This window comes from Sander vitreus, chromosome 12 (genome assembly GCF_031162955.1).
Source record: "Sander vitreus isolate 19-12246 chromosome 12, sanVit1, whole genome shotgun sequence".
NCBI lineage: Eukaryota > Metazoa > Chordata > Actinopteri > Perciformes > Percidae > Sander > Sander vitreus.
The window spans coordinates 6,451,599-6,473,200 of NC_135866.1; the positions used below are offsets into that span (position 1 = coordinate 6,451,599).

Consider the following 21,602-nt stretch of genomic DNA (forward strand, 5'->3'; position numbering starts at 1 on the left):
ATTTTTTTTTTATTTTATTTTTTTTCATAATCGAGCAGCCCTAATACATAATGGGCTACTGTTTTGTAGGTCCTGGAGAGAAAATGGCATTGTTTCAGTTTCGGATGTGGCAACTCTTTCTACGTGTAGTCTTTGGGTCCTTTCTGAGAGGAGTTGCTTTATGACACCATAGACGCTGAAACTAAACTTGCAAGTCAAGTCAGGAGAAGTCAGGCAGGTTTTTTTGCCCACCTTGTGTGTGTGTGTGTGTGTGTGTGTGTGAGTGTGGATGTTTTGCTCTGTGCTACAGTGATCGGCCTGGGGAGGGGATTTCTGTGCACCTTTCAAGTCCAGACATGACCCAAAAAAAAAAAAACGGGACAAAACCATGAGCTTAGCGGCCAGAACTGTGGTCCAGCTCAGGGGATAGAAGACACTTGTTTTCACTTTGTGTGTCTGCCTGGTGTATGTGTGAATGCATGAGGAAACTCAAAAGCCTAAACAGATATTGGCACAATGACACTGTGTTGTCTCAGCTGATTTTAGGGAATGGACAAAAAGCACTTTGAAAACAGAAGTTTGAAAGTTGCTGTGGCTATATCATTGTCATAAGTGTTTACACCACATTTGCTTATGTAGTAATGTCACTGCAGTTTTGGTAGTCGTCTGCAAGTTCACACTTGTTTTGTTTTTTTTCCTTCTTCAGTTACTCAGAATAGAGATGGCTGCAGGGTTTCCCTCTGCTGTTGAAGAGAGAGCCAATGAGATGACAGAGAATTCATTTGAATTAGCAGTGATTGCCTTTGCATTATAGTTATTGAATAGGAAAGCATCCTAACAAATCAAACTGAATATTTGTGTGCTTTGGGTTCATGTTTGATGTGTTGCCATGGTTCTGTTTTCTGTGTCTGCATAATGGAGCAAAAACAAGTGTGTAAAATCTCCCTCTGACACCATTTATTGATCTGGACTTCTGTCGTCATGTCAGACCCCTGGCTTGTGTAGTCATTTTTGTGTCGAGAGAGTGAGTCAATTGGACTCTTGTTTTAACATACTTCATCACATTATAAACAGCAGACCTTTCTGGATACATTATGCGACTACTGAAGTTGCTACCCGACATGTTTTTGTAAGCAAAGTTAGTGCTGCAGGCCTGTTCATTTAACTTCAAAATGGCTGGCAGCAAAAAATAGCCCATGCATTCTGAGTTACCATTTACAGTCTGTGTATATTTGTGACAACCTCCAGCAGCACATACAGAGTCATATATCTGTGGTTGTTTCCAAAGTGCCATACGGTTATAAATTGTACTCCTTTTTTTTTTTTGTCTTTACCCAGAATGCCCTTTGACCCCAGATACTCCCAACAGTGAGATGAGACTGTGCACCAGCAGCAGCCACCTCGCTGCCCTGAAAAGACAGAATGACATCGAGCTAAAGGTGAAACAGGGTGCCGAGAACATGATTCTGATGTACTCCAACGGGCCCTCCAAGGTAAGATTCAGCAGGAGAGGGTTCAGCTCAGGCTGACAAGTGTGTAAAAGCAGACCTTCTGACATCACCAAATAAAACACGAGCACTTGGACAATCATAAAGGGTTTTAAACAAACCTGAAAAAATGTGGTAGAAATGTTGTAGAAATCCATCAGTTTACAAATCCACTTCCTGTTTCAACTTCGTGTTATCGTACTTGCGTTTTCCTGTGCAATGAGGGGATTACTGACAACATCCACACACACACACACACACACACACACACACACACACACACATCGTTACATTAGTCGACTTCCAGTTTCCTCTTGTTTGATTGGAATGGTTTTGGGGGCCTAATAAGGGAACAATTATCCACACAATACTTTAAAAGGAAGTCGTAAGAAACTGCTCTCATGTCCTGTTAATTATCTCCTCACCTGCTAGATTTATCTTGCGATCCCTTACTTACAATGTTATCATATATGATTATGGCCAAAACTAGGAAAATAAAGACTGACGTGATTAAAATACCCTAATGATATTTTAAATGATATTTTTGGCAGTCCAAGACGAGTAACAGAAGCTGACATAACACTATTTTTTTTTAATTTCTTATTAGTTTTTAGCACCATTTATCATACAGACATAGATAACAAATTCCACAATATGTGCTAGGTAATGTCAAGTGGTGCATAGAACAGATGAACACAAATTGAACAAGAACAAAAAACCCTCTCCCAACCCCCACCCTCTGCGGTCTCGAGGAAAACAAAAGAAACAAACAAACAGAAATCACACCTTGCCTAGTCACTCTCCTCTAGTTGTTGTGGTGTTGAGGTCATTAGGTCTGATATTTGGGCTGCTGTGCTTTCCCATAGGCTGATAGTTGATGACTTGGCTTTGTTAATCCTCGCTGTAGAGAGCTCAAGCATAACTATGTCTAGAAAATACGCCAACCACTGTTTTATACAAAGCGAGTGGGGGGGAGATCCAGCGTTGAATTATCATTTTCTTGGTTGCAGTAATCTAGATTTTTTTTTTTTTTTTTTTAAAGTTAAGGTAACACATGGAATAATATTAATAATCGCATGGAAACTGCAGTGAGCAGCTCGTCTGCAGGTGGTTGAAAAATACAGTACATGTTGGGTTTGCTCTTCCAGTTTTGCTGTAGGGGAGGGGAAACATGAGAAGTTCACAAAGCTCTTTGTGGCTCCTCTAATGCTCTGAGTGAGGACAACTATCATTTAGGTGTGTGTGTGTGTGTGTGTGTGTGTGTGTGTGTGTGTGTAACTACCAGAACTGATAACAGCTGGAGCACCAAGAGCCGCTCATCCTCATCTTGGGTCCGTCAATAGTAATTGAAGCCACTTTGTAGTAGACGGTTTAGTATAGTGTAGGGTTTCAGTAGCGGGTCTCTAATTTGCCAGTGATGTAAATTCTGCTCTTCATATGTTTCTGAGGATATGTCGGGTGTTATTTAATGTAGCGTGGAATGATTTCTCATGCATGATAGACATCTTTGAGAGAGATGCTCGTTTGCTTCTTTTTTTTGGCGAGAGTTAGGTGAGAACATTGATATCACTCTTATGTCTGTGCGGTAAATATGAAGCTACAGCTACTTAGCTTAGCATAAAGATTGGAAACACAGGGACACAGCTAGCCTGGCTCTGTTCAAATGTAATAAAATCCAAATCATGCTCTCAAAAACTGTGTAATGGTGATTTGTGCTGAATCTGATATGTGACCAGTTTTAAATTAACAACAACAATTTTACAAAGATTTCTAGACACGGTCAGTATTACATTTTGAGATCTTTGGGATGTCTAACTTGGGTAAATGTCATGTCTAATGTTAGTCCGACATGAGTCTGTTCTTTTTTTTTTTTACACAAAAGTTGTTTGACTTTATGTTCAAATGAGTATGGTTTGGAAACCAGAGGCACACGCAGAGCCTTAGTGTGTAACTGTAGTACAGTAAACGGGGCTGAAAACTGCCACATGATCCCCTGTGTCTGGAAGGTGCCTCTGTCTGACACTGTGACCTTCCCCCGTCAGACAGACAGACAGACAGACAGACAGACAGAGACACCTTTCAGTTGGAAATAGTCCTGTCCTGATGTCAGAGAGGAAATGTCTGCTGGACAGAGGTCTTTCCTGCGTGCGGCGCCATAAACAACCAGGATTTAAACTTCAGAGGAATTTTGGGTGGAGTTTGCTTACTTGTGTGTGTGTGTGTGTGTGTGTGAGAGAGAGAGAGAGAGTGTGTGTGAGAGAGAGAGAGAGAAAAAGGGTCAGCAATTACAACACCCAATGCAATTCCAGTTGCATTTTTGATGAACAAGATTTTCCATGTGGTCACTCACTTCTTTGGCTCCAATTAAGGGCATGAACTGGCGTCCTGGCTGTTTGTGTTACATGCTCACAACAACAAAACACAATAGGTGATGAAGGATGGCTTGCAATTACAGTCATCTATAAAGTCCTGGCATCCAGTTTATTTTATTTTTTTTTACCTGGAAGACAAAACATTATTTAAACCTTTTGAATCAAACATGAATGTATAGTAATGTATATCAAAGTGTTATGACAAAGAGATGTTTCCCCACCCACAGTGGTGGGACAGTGATGGTTTCATTTCTAATTGTGTTCATAGGATCGTAAGTTGCTAGCGACTGCCCAGCAGATGCTTCAGGACAGCAAGATGAAGATAGAGTTCATCAGGATGCAGATCCTGAAGGCCAGCCAGGCCAGCGAGCTGAACTTTGAGAACAACGATGTGATGGGTGAGCCTTCACTTGCACTCAGTGATTTTTAGAATTAGCCAGCGTGACCTTTTTTGGAGAAGAAATGCCTGTATAAGGTCTCATGAACAAGTGCGTCTAAATGAAAGAATCCTGTCCATCCTGTCCTCCAGACAAGCCCATCATCAGCCCGTTGGACCTTCGGGTGGAGGAGCTGTGTCACCACGCCAAGATAGAATCCGCTGTGGCAGAGGGAGCCAAGAACGTCATGAAACTCCTGGGCTCGGGAAAGGTCACAGAAAAGAAAGCACATTCAGAGGTAGATTGTAGTTTGTGTTTGCGTGTGTGCGAGTTCATGTCCATTAGGGCTGAAACGATTCCTCGAGTAACTCGCATAATTCGATTACTAAAAATCCTCGATGCAAAATGATTTGCCTCGAAGCTTTGTTTAATCAATGTTACCAACGTTGTATCGCTCACGGTGTTTCCGCACGGAGGATTATTACTGTCGCACACCGGGTTTGACGCTGCTGGCGACACACGCCATGAAAACTGACGGCGCAGATTACAAAGGGAGCGTAAATAGTGAGGGGCTAAGAGAAGAGACAGGCCGGAGAAAACGACAGGAAGCATCCAAAGTTTGGAATCAGTTCGTACGTAGTTAAAACAAAAACTCTGTACAGTGTGTCTACTGAAAAACCGAACTAGCTTACCACAATAATAGCACGACGTCAATGCTTCAGCATCTCAACAGAAAACATTGAGTGAAACTACACCAAACACAACCACTACCAAAAACAAAGACAAGAAAATACGTGGTGACCACAATTTGATCTAAAGAGCCGACTTGTTGACTATCCCTTCGGAAAAACTGCCGATTGTTGCGCACCATTTTCTCTCGCTCACTCTCTCTCCCCTTCACGGAGAAACTGCTCATCCGTGATCTACTAGCATAGGTGTAACAGAGCTGTGTAGCATTGTAATCAAATATATAAATGAAAATAGGTTGAGTATAACTAATATTTACATATAGGCCTATATACAGATCAGTCTCAGGTTGAAACTTGTAGTTCTGAAAGTTAAGTTGCACAACTTAAGGTAATGTTTATGTATGTTTAATGTATGCCTTAGTTTGAGGTTGTTGTTGCATTTCAGAAAATGTTTTCTTTAAAGGTCCCATGACATGGTGTTCTTTGGATGCTTTTATATAGACCTTAGTGGTCCCCTAATACTGTATCTGAAGTCTCTTTTATATAGACCTTAGGTCCCCTAATACTGTATCTGAAGTCTCTTTTATATAGGCCTTAGTGGTCCCCTAATACTGTATCTGAAGTCTCTTTTATATAGGCCTTAGTGGTCCCCTAATACTGTATCTGAAGTCTCTTTTATATAGACCTTAGTGGTCCCCTAATACTGTATCTGAAGTCTCTTTTATATAGACCTTAGTGGTCCCCTAATACTGTATCTGAAGTCTCTTTTATATAGACCTTAGTGGTCCCCTAATACTGTATCTGAAGTCTCTTTTATATAGACCTTAGTGGTCCCCTAATACTGTATCTGAAGTCTCTTTTATATAGACCTTAGTGGTCCCCCTAATACTGTATCTGAAGTCTCTTTTATATAGACCTTAGTGGTCCCCCTAATACTGTATCTGAAGTCTCTTTTATATAGACCTTAGTGGTCCCCTAATACTGTATCTGAAGTCTCTTTTATATAGACCTTAGTGGTCCCCTAATACTGTATCTGAAGTCTCTTTTATATAGACCTTAGTGGTCCCCTAATACTGTATCTGAAGTCTCTTTTATATAGACCTTAGTGGTCCCCTAATACTGTATCTGAAGTCTCTTTTATATAGACCTTAGTGGTCCCCCTAATACTGTATCTGAAGTCTCTTTTATATAGACCTTAGTGGTCCCCTAATACTGTATCTGAAGTCTCTTTTATATAGACCTTAGTGGTCCCCTAATACTGTATCTGAAGTCTCTTTTATATAGGCCTTAGTGGTCCCCCTAATACTGTATCTGAAGTCTCTTTTATATAGACCTTAGTGGTCCCCTAATACTGTATCTGAAGTCTCTTTTATATAGACCTTAGTGGTCCCCTAATACTGTATCTGAAGTCTCTTTCCCGAAATTCAGCCTTGGTGCAGAATTACAGTCACTAGAGCCAGTCCCACAATGAGCTTTCCTTAGTATGTGCCATTTCTGTGTCTGTCGCTATTGAGGAGGAGAGAGGGGGGGGGGCAAGGTGGAGGGTGGGGGTGTGGCCTTGACCAACTGCCACTTTGCTCGTTTGAAAGCCATGATGTCTCTCTCTCATGGGTGGGCCAAATTCTCTGGGCGGGCAAAGCAGAGAAAGGGGAGGTAACCTTTCCCCTTATGACATCATAAAGGGAAGATTCCAGATCGGCCCATCTGAGCTTTCATTTCCTCAAAGGCAGAGCAGGATACCCAGGGCTCGGTTTACACCTATCACCATTTCTAGCCACTGGGGGACCATAGGCAGACTGGAGGAACTCATATTAATGTTAAAAAACCTCATAAAGTGAAATTTTCATGCCATGGGACCTTTTAAAGAAATAACAACAATGTAATATGGCACTTAAATACACTAATATGTTTAGTTTTTTGAGAGATTATATTGTAAGCAATGTAGGCAATACAAATGTTGCTTTTTCCAAAAATTAAACCAAACAACTGTATATTATTGCTCTTCAATAAAACGAAAGTATTTCTTATCCGATTAATCGATGGAATAATCGGTAGAATGCTTGTTTACTAAAATAATCGATAGCTGCAGCCCTAATGTCCATCATGTGAAATTCACATCTTCTGCATACAATGGTGATTTAAGACGAGCAGGAACAAGATTCTCATCACTTTAGACCCGATGCAGTGTCATCCTTGCACAGCTAATGTGCTCTATTAAAGTAAAATAGCCGGTGTAATTGATGTGTTTCTCTCTTTCCACTTCTCCTATTTCCTTTCCTCCCACCCTGCTTTGGTTTCTTCTGTATTACCTTCCCTCCTCCCTGTCTCCAGGCCCAGGCTCGTTTTAATGAGTCCAGTCAAAAGCTCGACCTCCTGCGATATTCCTTGGAGCAACGCCTCAATGAGTTGCCTAAAAACCACCCTCGCAGCAGCAGCATCGTGGAAGAGCTTTCCCTGCTGGCGTCACCGGTCCTCAGTCCCCGGTCCAGCATCATCTCGGCGCAGAACCAGTACAGCACCGTGACTAAGCCCGCTGCACTCACAGGTAACTGGACAGAAGACACAATGATGGTTATCGATTAGCACGTTGATTATTTGACATGATTTACACTCTGATATCCCAGCATCATCCGATTCTTCTTCACTACCAAAGAATGAAAATGAAATAATTTGCGTGTGTATATGAACATTGGCACGTGTTCATTTAGGTAAGTATTCCTATTGGACGTTTGGTACACCAGTTACTTGTATAGGGCTCCTTCAGTCGCACAGAAACAATCAACTAACTTGACAGATCTGTTAAAGGGATAGTCTGGGTTTTTTGAAGTGGGGTCGTATGAGGTACTGATCCATAGTCAGTGTATTAGCTACAGTAAATGGCTCTCGGCCCACCCCCAGTTTGGAGAAAAAAGGCAGACCTAAAAAAAAAAAACTATCAGTTTAAGTTTACACTATATTTAGATTACTTTGACCGCTTTACCTTGCCGTCAGACAGCCCTGTTTAGGTTTACACAGAGGGAACTAAAGCCGTTTGCTCGTGTCAAAGCCACCAGACTCAATTGACAAAATCTGCCTCAATCGGTTAGTTAGTTTGTGTTATTGTGTGACTTACTTACCACCGTTTTTGTCAATTGAGTGTAGTGGCTTTGACGAGAGCATAGAACTGTGTCAACTTAAACAGGGGCAGGGCTGTCTGATGGCAAGGGGTGAAAATACTCACCACATAAACACAGGGTACACTTAAACTGATATGTATTTTTTAGCTTCTGTGTCGGTACTCCTGCCTGCTTCTCCAAACTGGGGGCCTGCTGACTGCCATCTACTGTAGCTAATACACTGACTATGGAGAAGTACCTCATACCAAATACAGGAAGTTCTGGCAGGCTATTGTCGTGTTAAAAGAGACGCGTAGCTCCTTTTTACGGAATAGCTCAGTGGTTAGTGTTATTTATTTATTTATTTAGGATCCCCATTAGTTGTTTCCGAAGTAGCAACTATTCTTCCTGGGGTCCACACAAAAGATAAAACAAATCAAGACGATCAACGTTACATAAATACTTCCATATTATCAATACAATAAATAAATATGATATCATTAATAATTATCAGTAATATATAGTTCTACTGATACATTCACATTTCCTTCTCAAGTTCGTACTTAGGTAAACAGAACATTAATCCACATTCACATCCCCACTATCATATGCAGTTTAAGATGTTTTCTTTTTGACTAATTGCTAATTTTACTCCCTTTTTAAAACTGAGAGAGAGAGAGAGAGAGAGCGAGAGAGAGAGAGACTGCACTCAGAGCAGACAGCTGTCGGCAGTCAGAGCAGAGAATAAATGGGCAGTTTACGTGTGAAGTGGCTGTAAATTAGAGTTTAGAGTCTCTGTCCAACCCGGCCCTTGATCAAGCATTTGTGTTTTTTTTTAATGATTACTTTATTAGTCTAATTGGGTGGGGAGAAAGCTATGCCATAATCATGCGCAGCGTCTCCTCTGCTCGCACGCATCACAACGGGCCTGCTGTGCTGTGTGGTGTAGCTTAAGTGCAACATGGCGCTTGAAGATGTAAAGAAAAAAATAAAAACAGGAGAATTAACTTTGAGCAAGTTTGGAGGAAAGTCGGCGGTATGGAACCATTTTAAACAAGTCGTGGGCAGTGACAACCTCTGTGCACGCTGCTCGCCTAGGACAGCAAATAAATGGGGACGATGAACAGACACGTGAAGCAGTCTTGCCATGGCAGAAAAAGATGATAGTCAGTCTTCAATGTCCCCTTTTGTTACTTCTCCAAGCATACCCCTTCTAAACAGATTTCTGTTCAACGTATTCAAACAACTCAGAATTGTAGTTGAGAACGTCGTATAACGGCCCACGTATTAAAAAAAATGTCTGGTTTAAATCGGGCTTGGGCCCATAATTACAGTTAATGTGTCGGGCCGGGCTCGAACACAACGTGCACGGGCTCGAGTAGGGTTGGGCTTGATTTTTTTTTTTTTGGGCCCGATCTAAGCTTTACTGTAAATGTACCGTGTAGGTTTCAGCTTGTCTTTGAATAAATGCTGCAGCTCTTCAAAACCCCAAGTAAAGTTCCCGTGTGTTGCTTCTCAACAACGCAACAAAACGAAAAGAGCCGTGGCCGGGTTTGGTCAGTGGGTAGAGCAGGCGCACATATATTTAGAGGTTTATGCCTCGACGCAGAGGTCCAGGGTTCTAGTCCGACCTGTGACAATTTCCTGCATGTCTTCCCCCTGTCTCTCCCCTTTCTCACTGTCCTGTCCATTAAAGCCGGAAAAGCCCAAAAGGGGAGACACAGGGGGGTGTTTAGCAGTCAGTTGAAAAAACTTCAGACACCAGAGAGAGGATCCGAGAGGACGGGGAAGCCCGTCTACAAACCAATCAATTACTAGTATCGGGAGACGCGGCTCACATGCGTGAAGACGATGACAGGACGTAGTTTTGTCATGAATAGTTCTTTAGTGCGCTTACATAACTGCAGGGTGAAACCAAAACTAACCGGATCAAATATATACAGTGTAACAAAAACACGAACCTTGGTTCTGACTTTCATGTGTGAAAAGGCCCTTACAGAGATACAGGCCGCTTCTCATTTCTACCTCTTCTGTTGTTATCATTATTACCCAAAGTAATAACCTTCACCATATACATTTTTGAAATAATTTTTTTAATCCATAGACCAGCTACAATGTGCAAAATAGGATAACTGAACAACTTTCAACAAGACAAATGGGTGGGTGAGCTATTGTGAGCTATTGATATGTATCTTCCCACCTCCCTTCCAGGCACGTTAGACGTCAGGCTCATGGGCTGTCAGGACCTTCTGGAGAATGTCCCAGGTCGTTCCAAAGCTGCATCTGTCCCGCTGCCCGGCTGGAGCCCCAGCGAGACGCGCTCATCCTTCATTAGCCGAGCAAACCGAAACCGCGGTGTGAGCTCCCGGAACCTGACAAAGAGCGAGGAGCTCTCCAGTAAGTAGCTCTGACCTCGTACACAGTCTGGAAATAAGTCCATATTGGTGAAAAGATTGAAAAGAAGTTCTGCGATTACATCGACCTTCATAAAAAAGAAATCGCAGCAGGACCATAATAGACCTGTAAGCCTGCCGAGAGAAAAGACCTTGTCTGTTCTACCAACTGAATTACGGTCACAATCAGGGCATTGTTACTACATCAGGACTTAATAAATAACGTGTGTGTATGTTTCCTCAGATGAGATCAGCGCAGTGTTGAAGCTGGACAACACGGTAGTCGGCCAAACAAGCTGGAGGTCGGTCAGTAACCAGGCCTGGGACCAGAAGTTTACATTGGAGCTGGACCGGGTAACACAGACACACACACAGACACACACAGACACACAGACACACACACACACACACACACACACACACACACACACACACACACACACACATCTGCCCTTGGCCTACATCTGTGCTGTTGACTCAGTGTTGAGTTTGACCGACACGGTCGGTGTGTTTCACATTTTGTGTGTGTGGGGGGGGGGGCTCTGTCCTGTAGTCTCGTGAGCTGGAGATCTCGGTGTACTGGCGTGACTGGCGTTCGCTCTGCGCTGTCAAGTTCCTGCGACTGGAGGACTTCCTGGACAACCAGCGTCATGGGATGTGCCTGTACCTAGAGCCACAGGGGATGCTGTTTGCTGAGGTACACACAAACTACCATACACACACCGACTATTATTGACCCTCATTGGCGACAACTGACGTAGCACATTGGGCCTCGTGCAGCACCATTCTCTTAAATTTCTCTTATATTTTCTCTTAATTTTCTGTCAAACCATCCAAATCTGCTCTTCACTTGGTGTGCCGAATGATGAAGCCCACGTGATTATAATTGTTTACAAGCTTGGTAACGCCCCCTAAACACTGTATAAGGCTAGGTGTTGTGCTGTGTGCAAACACTCGTGCCAACCAACAGCTCGGTCCTTACCGCAGTGGCCCGGGTTCAATCCGACCCGCGGCCCTTTGCTGCATGTCATCCCCCCTCTCATTCCCCCCTTTCCTGTCTACAGCTGTCTGTAAAGGCAAAACGGGCAAAAAAAATAATCTCAAAAAAAGAAACTCAGCAGTGTTGAAATCGATGCATTAAATAACTTTAAACAAACTAAATATGATTTTTCCAGAGTGTCAGTACTGGCTTTAACAGGAAAATCTAAAACATATATCAATAAAACATACACGAAACCCTGTCACATGAGTATATATGAACTGTGTGAATGTGTGACCCTGTTATGAAAAACTAAATAAGTATTTGTTCATATATCTCATTGTGCATGAGGCCCATTAAAACCGCTCCTGTTAACCAAAATGGACAGAAAGCTTGAAGAGCAACAGGAATGTCTGTTGATATTTTTCCCCTTTTTGTTTGAGTACATCCTGTAATGTGTGAAAGCCTTTCCTTGGACTAGCTGTTTTCTCTGTGGTATAAATGTTCATGTCTCTTGTTTCAGGTAACATTTTTCAATCCTGTCATTGAGAGACGACCAAAGCTGCAAAGACAAAAGAAAATCTTCTCAAAGCAGCAAGGTGAGTCAACATTCAACATTACCTCCCACTTCTTCAAGGTGTACGATTGTGATTCTCAGACAGGCATCATCGAGACGTACAGTACATATGCTAAAACAGGCTTGGGTAGTGTTTCTAACTATGTTTAAGTGCTCATATTCTGCTTTTTGGCTTTTTCCCTTTCCTTTATTGTGTTATATATCTTTTTGTGCACGTTATAGGTTTACAAAGTGAAAAAGCCCAAAGTCCACCCCAAAGGGACTTACCATCTCCAACAGAAAACACTGTTCACAAACTGCTCCAAACAGCTCTATTGTAGTCCAGCCTGTACTGCGGTGACAAACGTGCGTCACTTTGTAACACACGTTATAATGCTCTATAATAGCTAATAATGCTCGCCTAGCTGCTAGCGTGGCACGCCCTCATACTCTGCTTCTGACTGGCTAGTAGTCCTTACCTAGCTACTACTAGCTAATACAGTATTCATCAGTTGCTAGGTGGCTAAAGAAAAGGAGAGCAGCAAGAGACAAACTGCAGTCAATGCTTGGTGGCCTTAGCAGACAGTTTAAAACTGACATCACAAACTGTGATTTTTAGACTCTGATGTAAGTTTTAATTCTCATTTTAACAAGGTCATTAAAATATCATTTTTTCACCTCAGGAATATTGTCAAAGTCAGACTTTTTTTAATTTATTTTTTTACTCAGACAGATGCTGAAATACTCACTCGCACTTTTATTACCAGTCGCTTCGACTATTGCAATTCCCTTTTTACTGGATTACCTAAAAGTCTATAAGAAAACTACAGCTAGTTCAGAATGCTGCGGCCAGAGTCTTAACTAAAACAAGGACAGTGGATCACATCACACCACTGCTTAAGACACTGCACTGGCTACCTGTATCTTTTACAATTGATTTTTAAAAGTTCTTTGACTTCATTATGAAGCTTTTAATGACCTTGCTCCTCAGTACATCAGACATTTTCTTTTCTTATGTGTCCCATGACAGCACCGGTGAGAGTGAAAATAAAGACAAATATTTGAAATCTGGTTTTTAATTTGGAGTAATGTTATTGCAGAAGTTTTTTTTTTTTTTTTTATCATTGGTTTTTATGTCTTTTTTTTAAACCCTGGGGTTTATTTTATTCTGTTGGATTTAATTTAAACATTTTATTGTCCTTTTTTTTTTTTTTTTTATTTATCTTTTTGTTTTGTTTTCATTTGTGTTTTAATGTTGGAGGACTTTGGGCTGCATGTTTGCATGAAAGGTGCTCTATAAATAAAGTTGAGTTGAGATTATTTTTAATGAATATATATATATATATATATATATATATATATATATATATATATATATATATATATATATATATATATATATATATATATATATATATATATATATATATATACTTGTTTCTTGACTGTTGACGGTTTCTCGCTGTCCTTTTTTTTTTTTACACACGTCATCACCTCTTTGCTCTCGGTCTGGTTTGTCTCTTGGATACCAGGTAAAACCTTCCTGCGAGCCCCTCAGATGAACATCAACATCGCCACCTGGGGCCGCCTGGTGAGAAGAGCCATACCCACCGTCAGCACCAACTCCTTCAGCCCGCAGGCGGCCGAGACTGGGCCCACCAGCCTGCCTGGCTCGCCCACACCCAGCAGGTACTCACACACACATACTCACACATACAGTACATGGACTAGAGCCCGACCGATTTATCAGCAGGCCGATATTGGGCATTTTCCAAACTATCGGTATCGGCATTTATAATGGCCGATAAATGAATATTTTTAAAAAATAAAATAAAAACGTTATGAGTGTTGGCGTTACATAGTTTATTTGTTATTGTGTTTTTGTTCAAAGGACTTTAAGTTTCATATCTTAATTTTGTATTTTTATACATTTTATTTATCAGAACTTTTAATATATTTTGATGTTCCTCTGTTCTGTTGTGACAATAAAACAAAAGTTTATTTTTAAACTGCATTATCATTATTTTAGTGAGGACTCATAAATAACTACAAATAACTAATGTTAATGGGAAATCTGTCTGTTTTGTTATGCGTTTCTGGATTTTAAATGTATATCGGCCAATATATCAGAATATCGGATTTTGAAATCACCAAATATTTGAATCGATATCGGCCTTAAAAATCCTTTATCGGTCGGGCTCAAACATGGACTCAGGATATTCCAAAGCAATCAACAATTCATACTTGTGTTCCTCTGCCCATACACAGTGACCCACTGGTGACCAAGCTGGACTTTGACAAAGAGCCCACCCCAGGACCCAAACATTACCCAGCAGCCGATGACATCCGAGAACCACTGGTGCAGGACAAGATTCCCGACAAGGAGGAAGTACAGGTACAGGGATCTGGGAATTGCTGGCACTGATGACTGACGTGAGAGTCATTCTTAAAATCAGTTCGTACCAAACCATAAACATTTTTTGACATTCTGTTAGCCACATGGCTATAATAAAAACAAAAACTTTAAATAAGATCCTTCCCATGTATAGACTTATGTTCACCTCACTATGTTTGTAACCTGTGATCATCAGTCAGGCTATCCATAGTCTATATTCTCGACGTTCCACTTCCGGGATTGCTCCGTTGCAGACGGAAATTCTGCCGGATTTCACTCATTTAGGCTGGATATCCGTTACCTTGGGCTTCCTTTGTGTTGGCGTTCTAAACTCCGGTGGATTTCTGAGGACTATGGTTAACTGCTCCTCAGATCTCTGCAGGGTGAATCCAGACAGCTAGCTAGACTATCTGTCCAATCGGAGTTTTCTGTTGCACGACTAAAACAACTTTTGAACGTACACACGTTCCACCAAAACAAGTTCCTTCCCGAGGCTATTTTGCAGCGGCACCGTGGCTCCGTCCGGCGCTTAGCACCGCCCAAGACGATTGTGATTGGTTTAAAGAAATGCCAATAAACCAGAGTATTTTTTTACTCCCATCCTGGAATGCTGAGTGGACTAACCAGACCCTCTTCCTCAGCGCTGTGGAGGAAGGTCTGGCAATGCCAGACTAGCCTATACATAACCAAAGTGCTTAGTTGAGTCATAGTCACAGGATTTGTTTGACTACTACAACTACTATATAACAACTATATAGATTATATATAAATATATTTGATTTGATTGGTTCTCCATTATGATTGTGTCCCTGCAAATGGATACAGTCATGTAGATCTTATGTAGTGATTATCAAAGTGTATTTGTGCATATATTATTATTATTATTATTATTATTATTATTATTATTATTATTATTATTATTAAGACACAACAGATGTAACTATCATTTTCCAGTACTGAATAATGCCTAAAAGCTCATCCCTATATCATTTCTAGCTGACCAAAACCCCATTTTGCCTATTTTTATTCACTTTCCACTGCTTTGCATTGGCTCTCTGCAGGACGCACTCGCCTCGTTTGATTTCTTGAACAGGAGGAACAGCATGGTGCTGAAGCCAGACCTGGACCGAGCGTTGGAGCAGGAGATGCAGCATCCAGACCTGGAGCTCATTACCATCCAGAAAGACACAGAGATAAGGTAGGAGAGCCATGGGCTTGTCTTATTTTTGTTCCGTTTAAACCCACATTTCTTGATATTTCATTTGAGAAAGGGGGACTGGAAGACTAATGTGTTTTGGGGTCACGTTTTGCTGACAACCTGCCACCTTTTATTGCTTTCATTGTTCAAGTTCTTGACATCTCCTATCCAGTTTTAAAATGCTCTGACATGCAAGTATTCAGTGGAGCTGAAATGAAGTAACATGGGTGTGAACACTGCCCCCTGGATTTGAATCTTTTGTGTTGCAAAAATGAACACACTGCCTGCTGCAGGCTGGTTCTGTATTCAAACCCACCAGCTTCATGCAGCGGTCTCTACATTTAATTCATAATAGATACTAATGTAAACACTGATCTTTTTTTCCAGGGAAGAAGAGCAGTTCCACTTCAGTCTCCAAGACTTCAAATGTGTAGCAGTCCTTGGACGGGGTCACTTTGGAAAGGTACGTTTCATTTGATCATCCAACAACTCATTTTCATTATCAGTTAGTCGTCGGTCTCTTGTTTTCCTTGCTTAATTGTTTTGCCTAAAAACTGCCAGAAAGTAGTAAAAAATAAAATGCTCGTTATAATTTTCCAATGCTGACATCTTTGAAATTGCTTTTGTCTTTTGCGACGAAACAGTCCAAAACCCAAATATATTAAGTTTACTATCAAATATGACAACGAAAAGCATCAAATCCTCAGGTTTTAGAAGCTGCGATTGGGAAATATTTGGCATTTTGCTTGAATCAACACTTCAACGATTTGTAAATTCCCCCCAAAAAAATAAGCCCCTTTTGACACACGCACTGCAAAGCTGAAATTGTCTAGACTGACTTTACCCTAGTTCAAAGTCCGTGTAATGTCAGATTGAGCGATGTGATTCGTGAATAGTCTGGAGAATTCACAGCAAGCGAGTGGTTCTATCTCGCGTGAAACCGGAAGAAAACAATCGTCCGAGGGTGAAGAAGAAGAAGAAGAAGAAGAAGGGTGATTTACACAAAGACGCCAACGGAAATGTCTAAGGGCCGTCGCTAAAATCGTCAGACAAATAAAGCAACGGCAAGAGATTCCGGTTGTTTGAGACCTAACTATGAACCGGCTTTGAACGCAGTGTAATCCGCGCCGTGTCCTGCCTCCTGCACGCTCTACCCAGGCGCCCCCCCTCGCCCAAACCAAACACAGTATTTCTAGTAAGTGAGAACGCGTCTGTGACACAGACAATCTGCTGTTGTGTGCTACATGTGTGAAAAGGGAAAATGACGTCGCCTGATTTGGTCAGATATTGACTTGATGTGAGAAATCGGCTCCAGCTGCTGATCCGTTTTCTGTCGGTTGACTAATTGAATAATGAAATAATTGGCCAATTGTTTCAGCTCTAGTCCGACAGAACAAAGCAGGCAGAAAGCTGAAATTCGGTTTCTTTTAAAGTGTCTCTCTCTCCTCTGCTTCCCATCCTCAGGTGTTGTTGGCAGAATATAAAAGCACAGGAGAGATGTTTGCTATCAAAGCGCTGAAGAAAGGAGACATTGTGGCTCGCGATGAGGTGGACAGGTACACGTTGAAATCTTCTGCTCAGACTAGTCACTCTGCCGAAAAACGCTGCAAGGCTGCAATTGGAAATGGAAAGAAAATGGAAATATCATTTAGTTTCTTTAGAGGAGTAGTCGGGTGTTGATGTGGCCGAGTAGAAATATCAGTCCCCCGTGCTGCTGTAACTCACCCAGTCTCCCCCTCTCTCTACCAGTCTGATGTGTGAGAAGAGGATTTTCGAAGCGGTCAACAGCGTCCGCCACCCGTTCCTGGTCAACCTGTTTGCGTGTTTCCAGACGCAGGAGCACGTTTGTTTTGTCATGGAGTACGCGGCGGGAGGCGACCTGATGATGCACATCCACGCTGACGTTTTCTCCGAGCCCAGGGCCATGTGAGTGCCTCAACCTGACTATACTCTCTCACTGTCAGTCAATTGTTTATGAAGGCCACCATTTAGATCTCATGCTTCTCTCAGCTGATCAGACTTTTGTAAACTGATTTAAAGTTCTATTTTGTGGGGCTCCTTGGTAGCACACCTGGTTGCCCCACGTACAAAGGGTTGGTCCTTACCGCAGCGGCTGCGGGTTTGATTCTGACCTGCGGCCCTTTGCGTTATTCACCTTCTAATGTAGTGTTTTTGCTCCCTTGCAGATTTTATGCCGCCTGCGTCGTATTGGGATTGCAGTTCTTACATGACCATAAGATTGTGTACAGGTAAGCAGTTTGAGTAATGTTAAGTCCTTCAGTTGAGTGCCGCATCTGTCAGGAGGAGCAGGAAGTCTTCAAACATCTTTTTTTTTTTTTCTTTTTTTTTAGAGATTTGAAGCTGGATAACCTGCTGCTGGATACAGAGGGCTATGTTAAGATCGCTGACTTTGGGCTTTGCAAAGAAGGTAAAATGGAAAACCACATTATACTTTAAAGGAATACACCGACTTATTGGGACTTTAGCTTATTCACCGTATCCCCCAGAGTTAGATAAGTCCACACATACCCTTCTCTTCTCATCTCCGTGCGTGTCGTAACTCTGTCTGACGCACCCACCGCTAGCCTAGCTTAGCACAGATCCTGGAGGTAACCGGCTCCATCCATCCTGCTGCTCCCAATAAGTGACAAAATAACGCCAACATTTTCCTATTTACATGTTGTGATTTGTATAGTCACAGCGTGTACAAATAACAAGGTCAAACTGGGAACTATATTCTCAGAAGGCAAAGCACTGCTACTTGGGCGGAGTGATTTGCTCGCAGCACCTGAGAAGCCCCGTGGTGAGGAGCAGAGAGTAAGAGCGGTGCTTTTCAGGTGTTGCGCTAATCACTCCGCCCAAGTAGCAGTGCTTCGCCTTCTGAGAATATAGTTCCCAGTATGTATACGGTTAGAAGATGGCTGTGTCTCATGTGACCTTGTTATTTGTACACGCTGTGACTATACAAATCACAACATGTAAATAGGAACATGTTGGCGTTATTTTGTCACTTATTGGGAGCAGTAGGCTAGATGGAGCCGGTTACCTCCAGGATCTGTGCTAAGCTAGGCTAGCGGTGGGTGCGTCAGACAGAGTTACGACACGCACGGAGATGAGAAGGGTATGTATGGACTTATCTAACTCTGGGGGATACGGTGAATAAGCTAAAGTCCCAATAAGTCGGCGTGTTCCTTTTAAGCTCTATACTTCCAAGATTAAATGTATGATATAGTGATAGCTTTAGGAGGATTGGTCTTTTTGTTGAACGGTCTCTGTGGTGCTTTCAGGAATGGGTTTCAGGGACCGCACCAGCACGTTTTGTGGCACGCCAGAGTTTCTAGCTCCCGAGGTGCTGACTGAAACGTCGTACACTCGAGCTGTGGACTGGTGGGGGCTGGGCGTCCTCATCTTTGAGATGCTGGTTGGGGAGGTGAGTGCTTGTTTCCTCGCGGTGTTCAGTACAATTAATGGCCCACAATCAGTTTTACGAAACCTCCCCAAACATTGGTGCTTGTACATCGCTGCGTATTGTCATGCTAAATGTCAGTGGCTCGTATTCAGCAGCAGCTGTCACGTCTCCTTCTCTTCCATCTTGGCACGTCTCTTTTCAGTCGCCCTTCCCCGGTGACGATGAGGAGGAGGTGTTTGACAGCATCGTCAACGACGAAGTGCGCTACCCACGGTTCCTCTCCACCGAGGCCATCTCCATCATGAGGAGGGTATGTAAAGATAGACTGAGAAGGAAGGAATCAGTCGTATGGGACTGAATAATCACAGACGTGCAAACAGACGGCCCGTCACTGTGTAGCGTAATCATCCAGTAAATGACTAGCGTTTGTCCCCTGCTAGTGTACTCATAATAATAATAATAATAATAATAATAATAATAATATCTACTGCATGTTATGCTTCTCCTTACGCTCAGCTTTTGAGGAGGAGTCCAGAACGACGACTGGGAGCAGGAGAAAGGGACGCAGAGGAAGTCAAGAAGCATCTGTTCTTCAGGGTAAGGAACGACAACTTCATCTTTGAAATAAAGAACCCCCCCCCCCCCTTCCCCGCCCCGCTAATGTGAGCCTCTCGGTTTCTTTGGCAGAGCATGGATTGGAACGGACTGTTGGCTAAGAAGGTGAAGCCGCCATTCGTGCCGACTATTCAGGGCGCCAATGATGTGAGCAATTTCGACGATGAATTTACCTCAGAGGCTCCGATCTTAACCCCGCCCCGGGAACCCCGAGCGCTGAGCTCCGACGAGCAGAACATGTTCTCTGACTTTGATTACATCGCCGACTGGTGTTAGCTTAGTCCGGCCCCATGTACACACACACACACACACACACACACACACACACACACTGTGAACCAACCAACCAACACAGCGTTGACTGTAGCTCACATCAATTTTTAAAACTTTCCTCTTCCTTGCCCAAAATGTTGAGGAGGAGCAACGAGCGCGGCTCCCTGAGCCTTCGGGCAAAACTCTGTGCCATTGAGAAGAAAGTCCAGAAGCCTCCCGTGGACCCCCACTTATTTTTTATTTTTTTTTAATCCACATGAAGAACTTTTTAAGAAAAAGAAAACAAAGAAACTCTGTTGTTGGAGAGTGAAGGAGGGGTGCTTTGTCCTCCGTGTCCATTGTCTGACCACTGAGAATGTTTTTCATATGAACTCTTGAGAAGACGGCAACATCACAATCATGTTATTCAGTGTCACTGTCTTCAGTTTATTTCATCTGTACAGATTATATTCAGTCGTCTATATATATATATATATATATATATATATATATATATATATATATATATATATATAATTATTTTATTATTTTTTTTCCTCCCTTTTATTGGCAAAGCCCTCGCCATAGCTTAAGGACATTTTATCTCACTGTAAAGTCTGACATTTCTGCCAGGTGTTCAGTGAATTTTGAAGTGCTCAAAGCATTATCACTGAGCGGTCTACTCCAACAAACATCCTGACTACTACTGCTGCTGCTGCTGCTTCTGACTTGAACTCAAAGTCAGAGTCTTCACACTACATTTAGTTTAGTCCAGGGGCCCAGTCTTTGTCCACAATCTTTTCTCACTTTGATTCCATGTCTACATTCAACAACACACATAATAATAATAATAATAATAATATTTAATATCAAACAGCAGTCCATGCAGTGTTCAATGCTACTTAACTACCTACACTTAGTTTTATTTGGAAATCAATATTGTAAATGAGTTGATTAAAAAATGCCTTCTGGCCCCAAAGAATTTATGCAAAATATTAAATATTCTTTTGTCTGGTGCCCTCTAGTGGCTTTGTAGCTATTCAGCTGAACTCACTTCTAAAGATCAAAGTGCTGCTTGGTGTTGCAGTATCTTTTGGAGCAGTAAGATCAAACATTAAATTATTTTTTTCAGAGCCGAGTTCAGTTGCATTTCAGTATTTTTTATTTTAGTTTCTTGTTTTTCCTCGCTCAATGAACAGCCGTTTTGCAGTGAACCTGACAGCATTTTTCTCGTTACCTCAGTCAAAGTGAAAACACTAACATGAGTCGCACAGTTAAAAGCTACAGAAACCAAATTCATCCTGTCCACCTTGAAGCAGCAGACAACTCCTCATGGTTAAAAAATAAATAAATTTATAACCTGATTGATGGACTGACAGTGAACCCAATGATGATAAAACAAAGATGTGTTGTGCAGAAATCCATAAGACACGTGCTGAACTGGTTTGATTTGGGAACACGTGAAAATCCCGTTATTCTAGGTGTAAATGCCAACTTTAAATGCTTCCCACACTGTTCTGTGATCAGTTACATTTTTCAGTCTGGCACAGTGGAACCAGCTGACGACTGTCAATTTGCATGTTTTTTATATATATATAAAAAACTGACTCAAAGGTTGGAGACCTGTTATGAAATCACTACAGGGGAGGGCAGGGTATATTATATATACATACTGTATGTACACAATTAAGCTGAAAGCACTAATTTTATCAATAGTTTTTAATTATCTACATTTCTTAATGATGAAAATAGATTGTACAAAGTTGTTTTTTTTTATTCTTTGCCTGTGCATGTTGTTGCCAGAAC

General features: G+C 41.9%; 1 protein-coding gene across 1 annotated transcript in view; it reads left to right on the forward strand.

Annotated features, from left to right (window-relative positions):
* Positions 1-20,081, forward strand: part of pkn2a (protein kinase N2a) — a 32,081-nt gene extending 12,000 nt beyond the window's left edge. Inside the window, exons 4-23 of the mRNA XM_078263420.1 lie at positions 1,318-1,472; positions 4,107-4,236; positions 4,368-4,513; positions 7,236-7,449; positions 10,211-10,396; positions 10,637-10,746; positions 10,946-11,089; positions 11,895-11,970; positions 13,460-13,616; positions 14,196-14,322; positions 15,384-15,520; positions 15,908-15,983; positions 16,985-17,076; positions 17,270-17,446; positions 17,707-17,769; positions 17,872-17,948; positions 18,808-18,950; positions 19,132-19,239; positions 19,446-19,526; positions 19,617-20,081. Of these exons, the coding sequence (XP_078119546.1) occupies positions 1,318-1,472; positions 4,107-4,236; positions 4,368-4,513; positions 7,236-7,449; positions 10,211-10,396; positions 10,637-10,746; positions 10,946-11,089; positions 11,895-11,970; positions 13,460-13,616; positions 14,196-14,322; positions 15,384-15,520; positions 15,908-15,983; positions 16,985-17,076; positions 17,270-17,446; positions 17,707-17,769; positions 17,872-17,948; positions 18,808-18,950; positions 19,132-19,239; positions 19,446-19,526; positions 19,617-19,820 (2,603 nt within the window). The 3' untranslated portion in view covers positions 19,821-20,081. The remainder of the gene's footprint in view (positions 1-1,317; positions 1,473-4,106; positions 4,237-4,367; positions 4,514-7,235; positions 7,450-10,210; positions 10,397-10,636; positions 10,747-10,945; positions 11,090-11,894; positions 11,971-13,459; positions 13,617-14,195; positions 14,323-15,383; positions 15,521-15,907; positions 15,984-16,984; positions 17,077-17,269; positions 17,447-17,706; positions 17,770-17,871; positions 17,949-18,807; positions 18,951-19,131; positions 19,240-19,445; positions 19,527-19,616) is intronic.
* Positions 20,082-21,602: the final 1,521 nt, after the last annotated feature.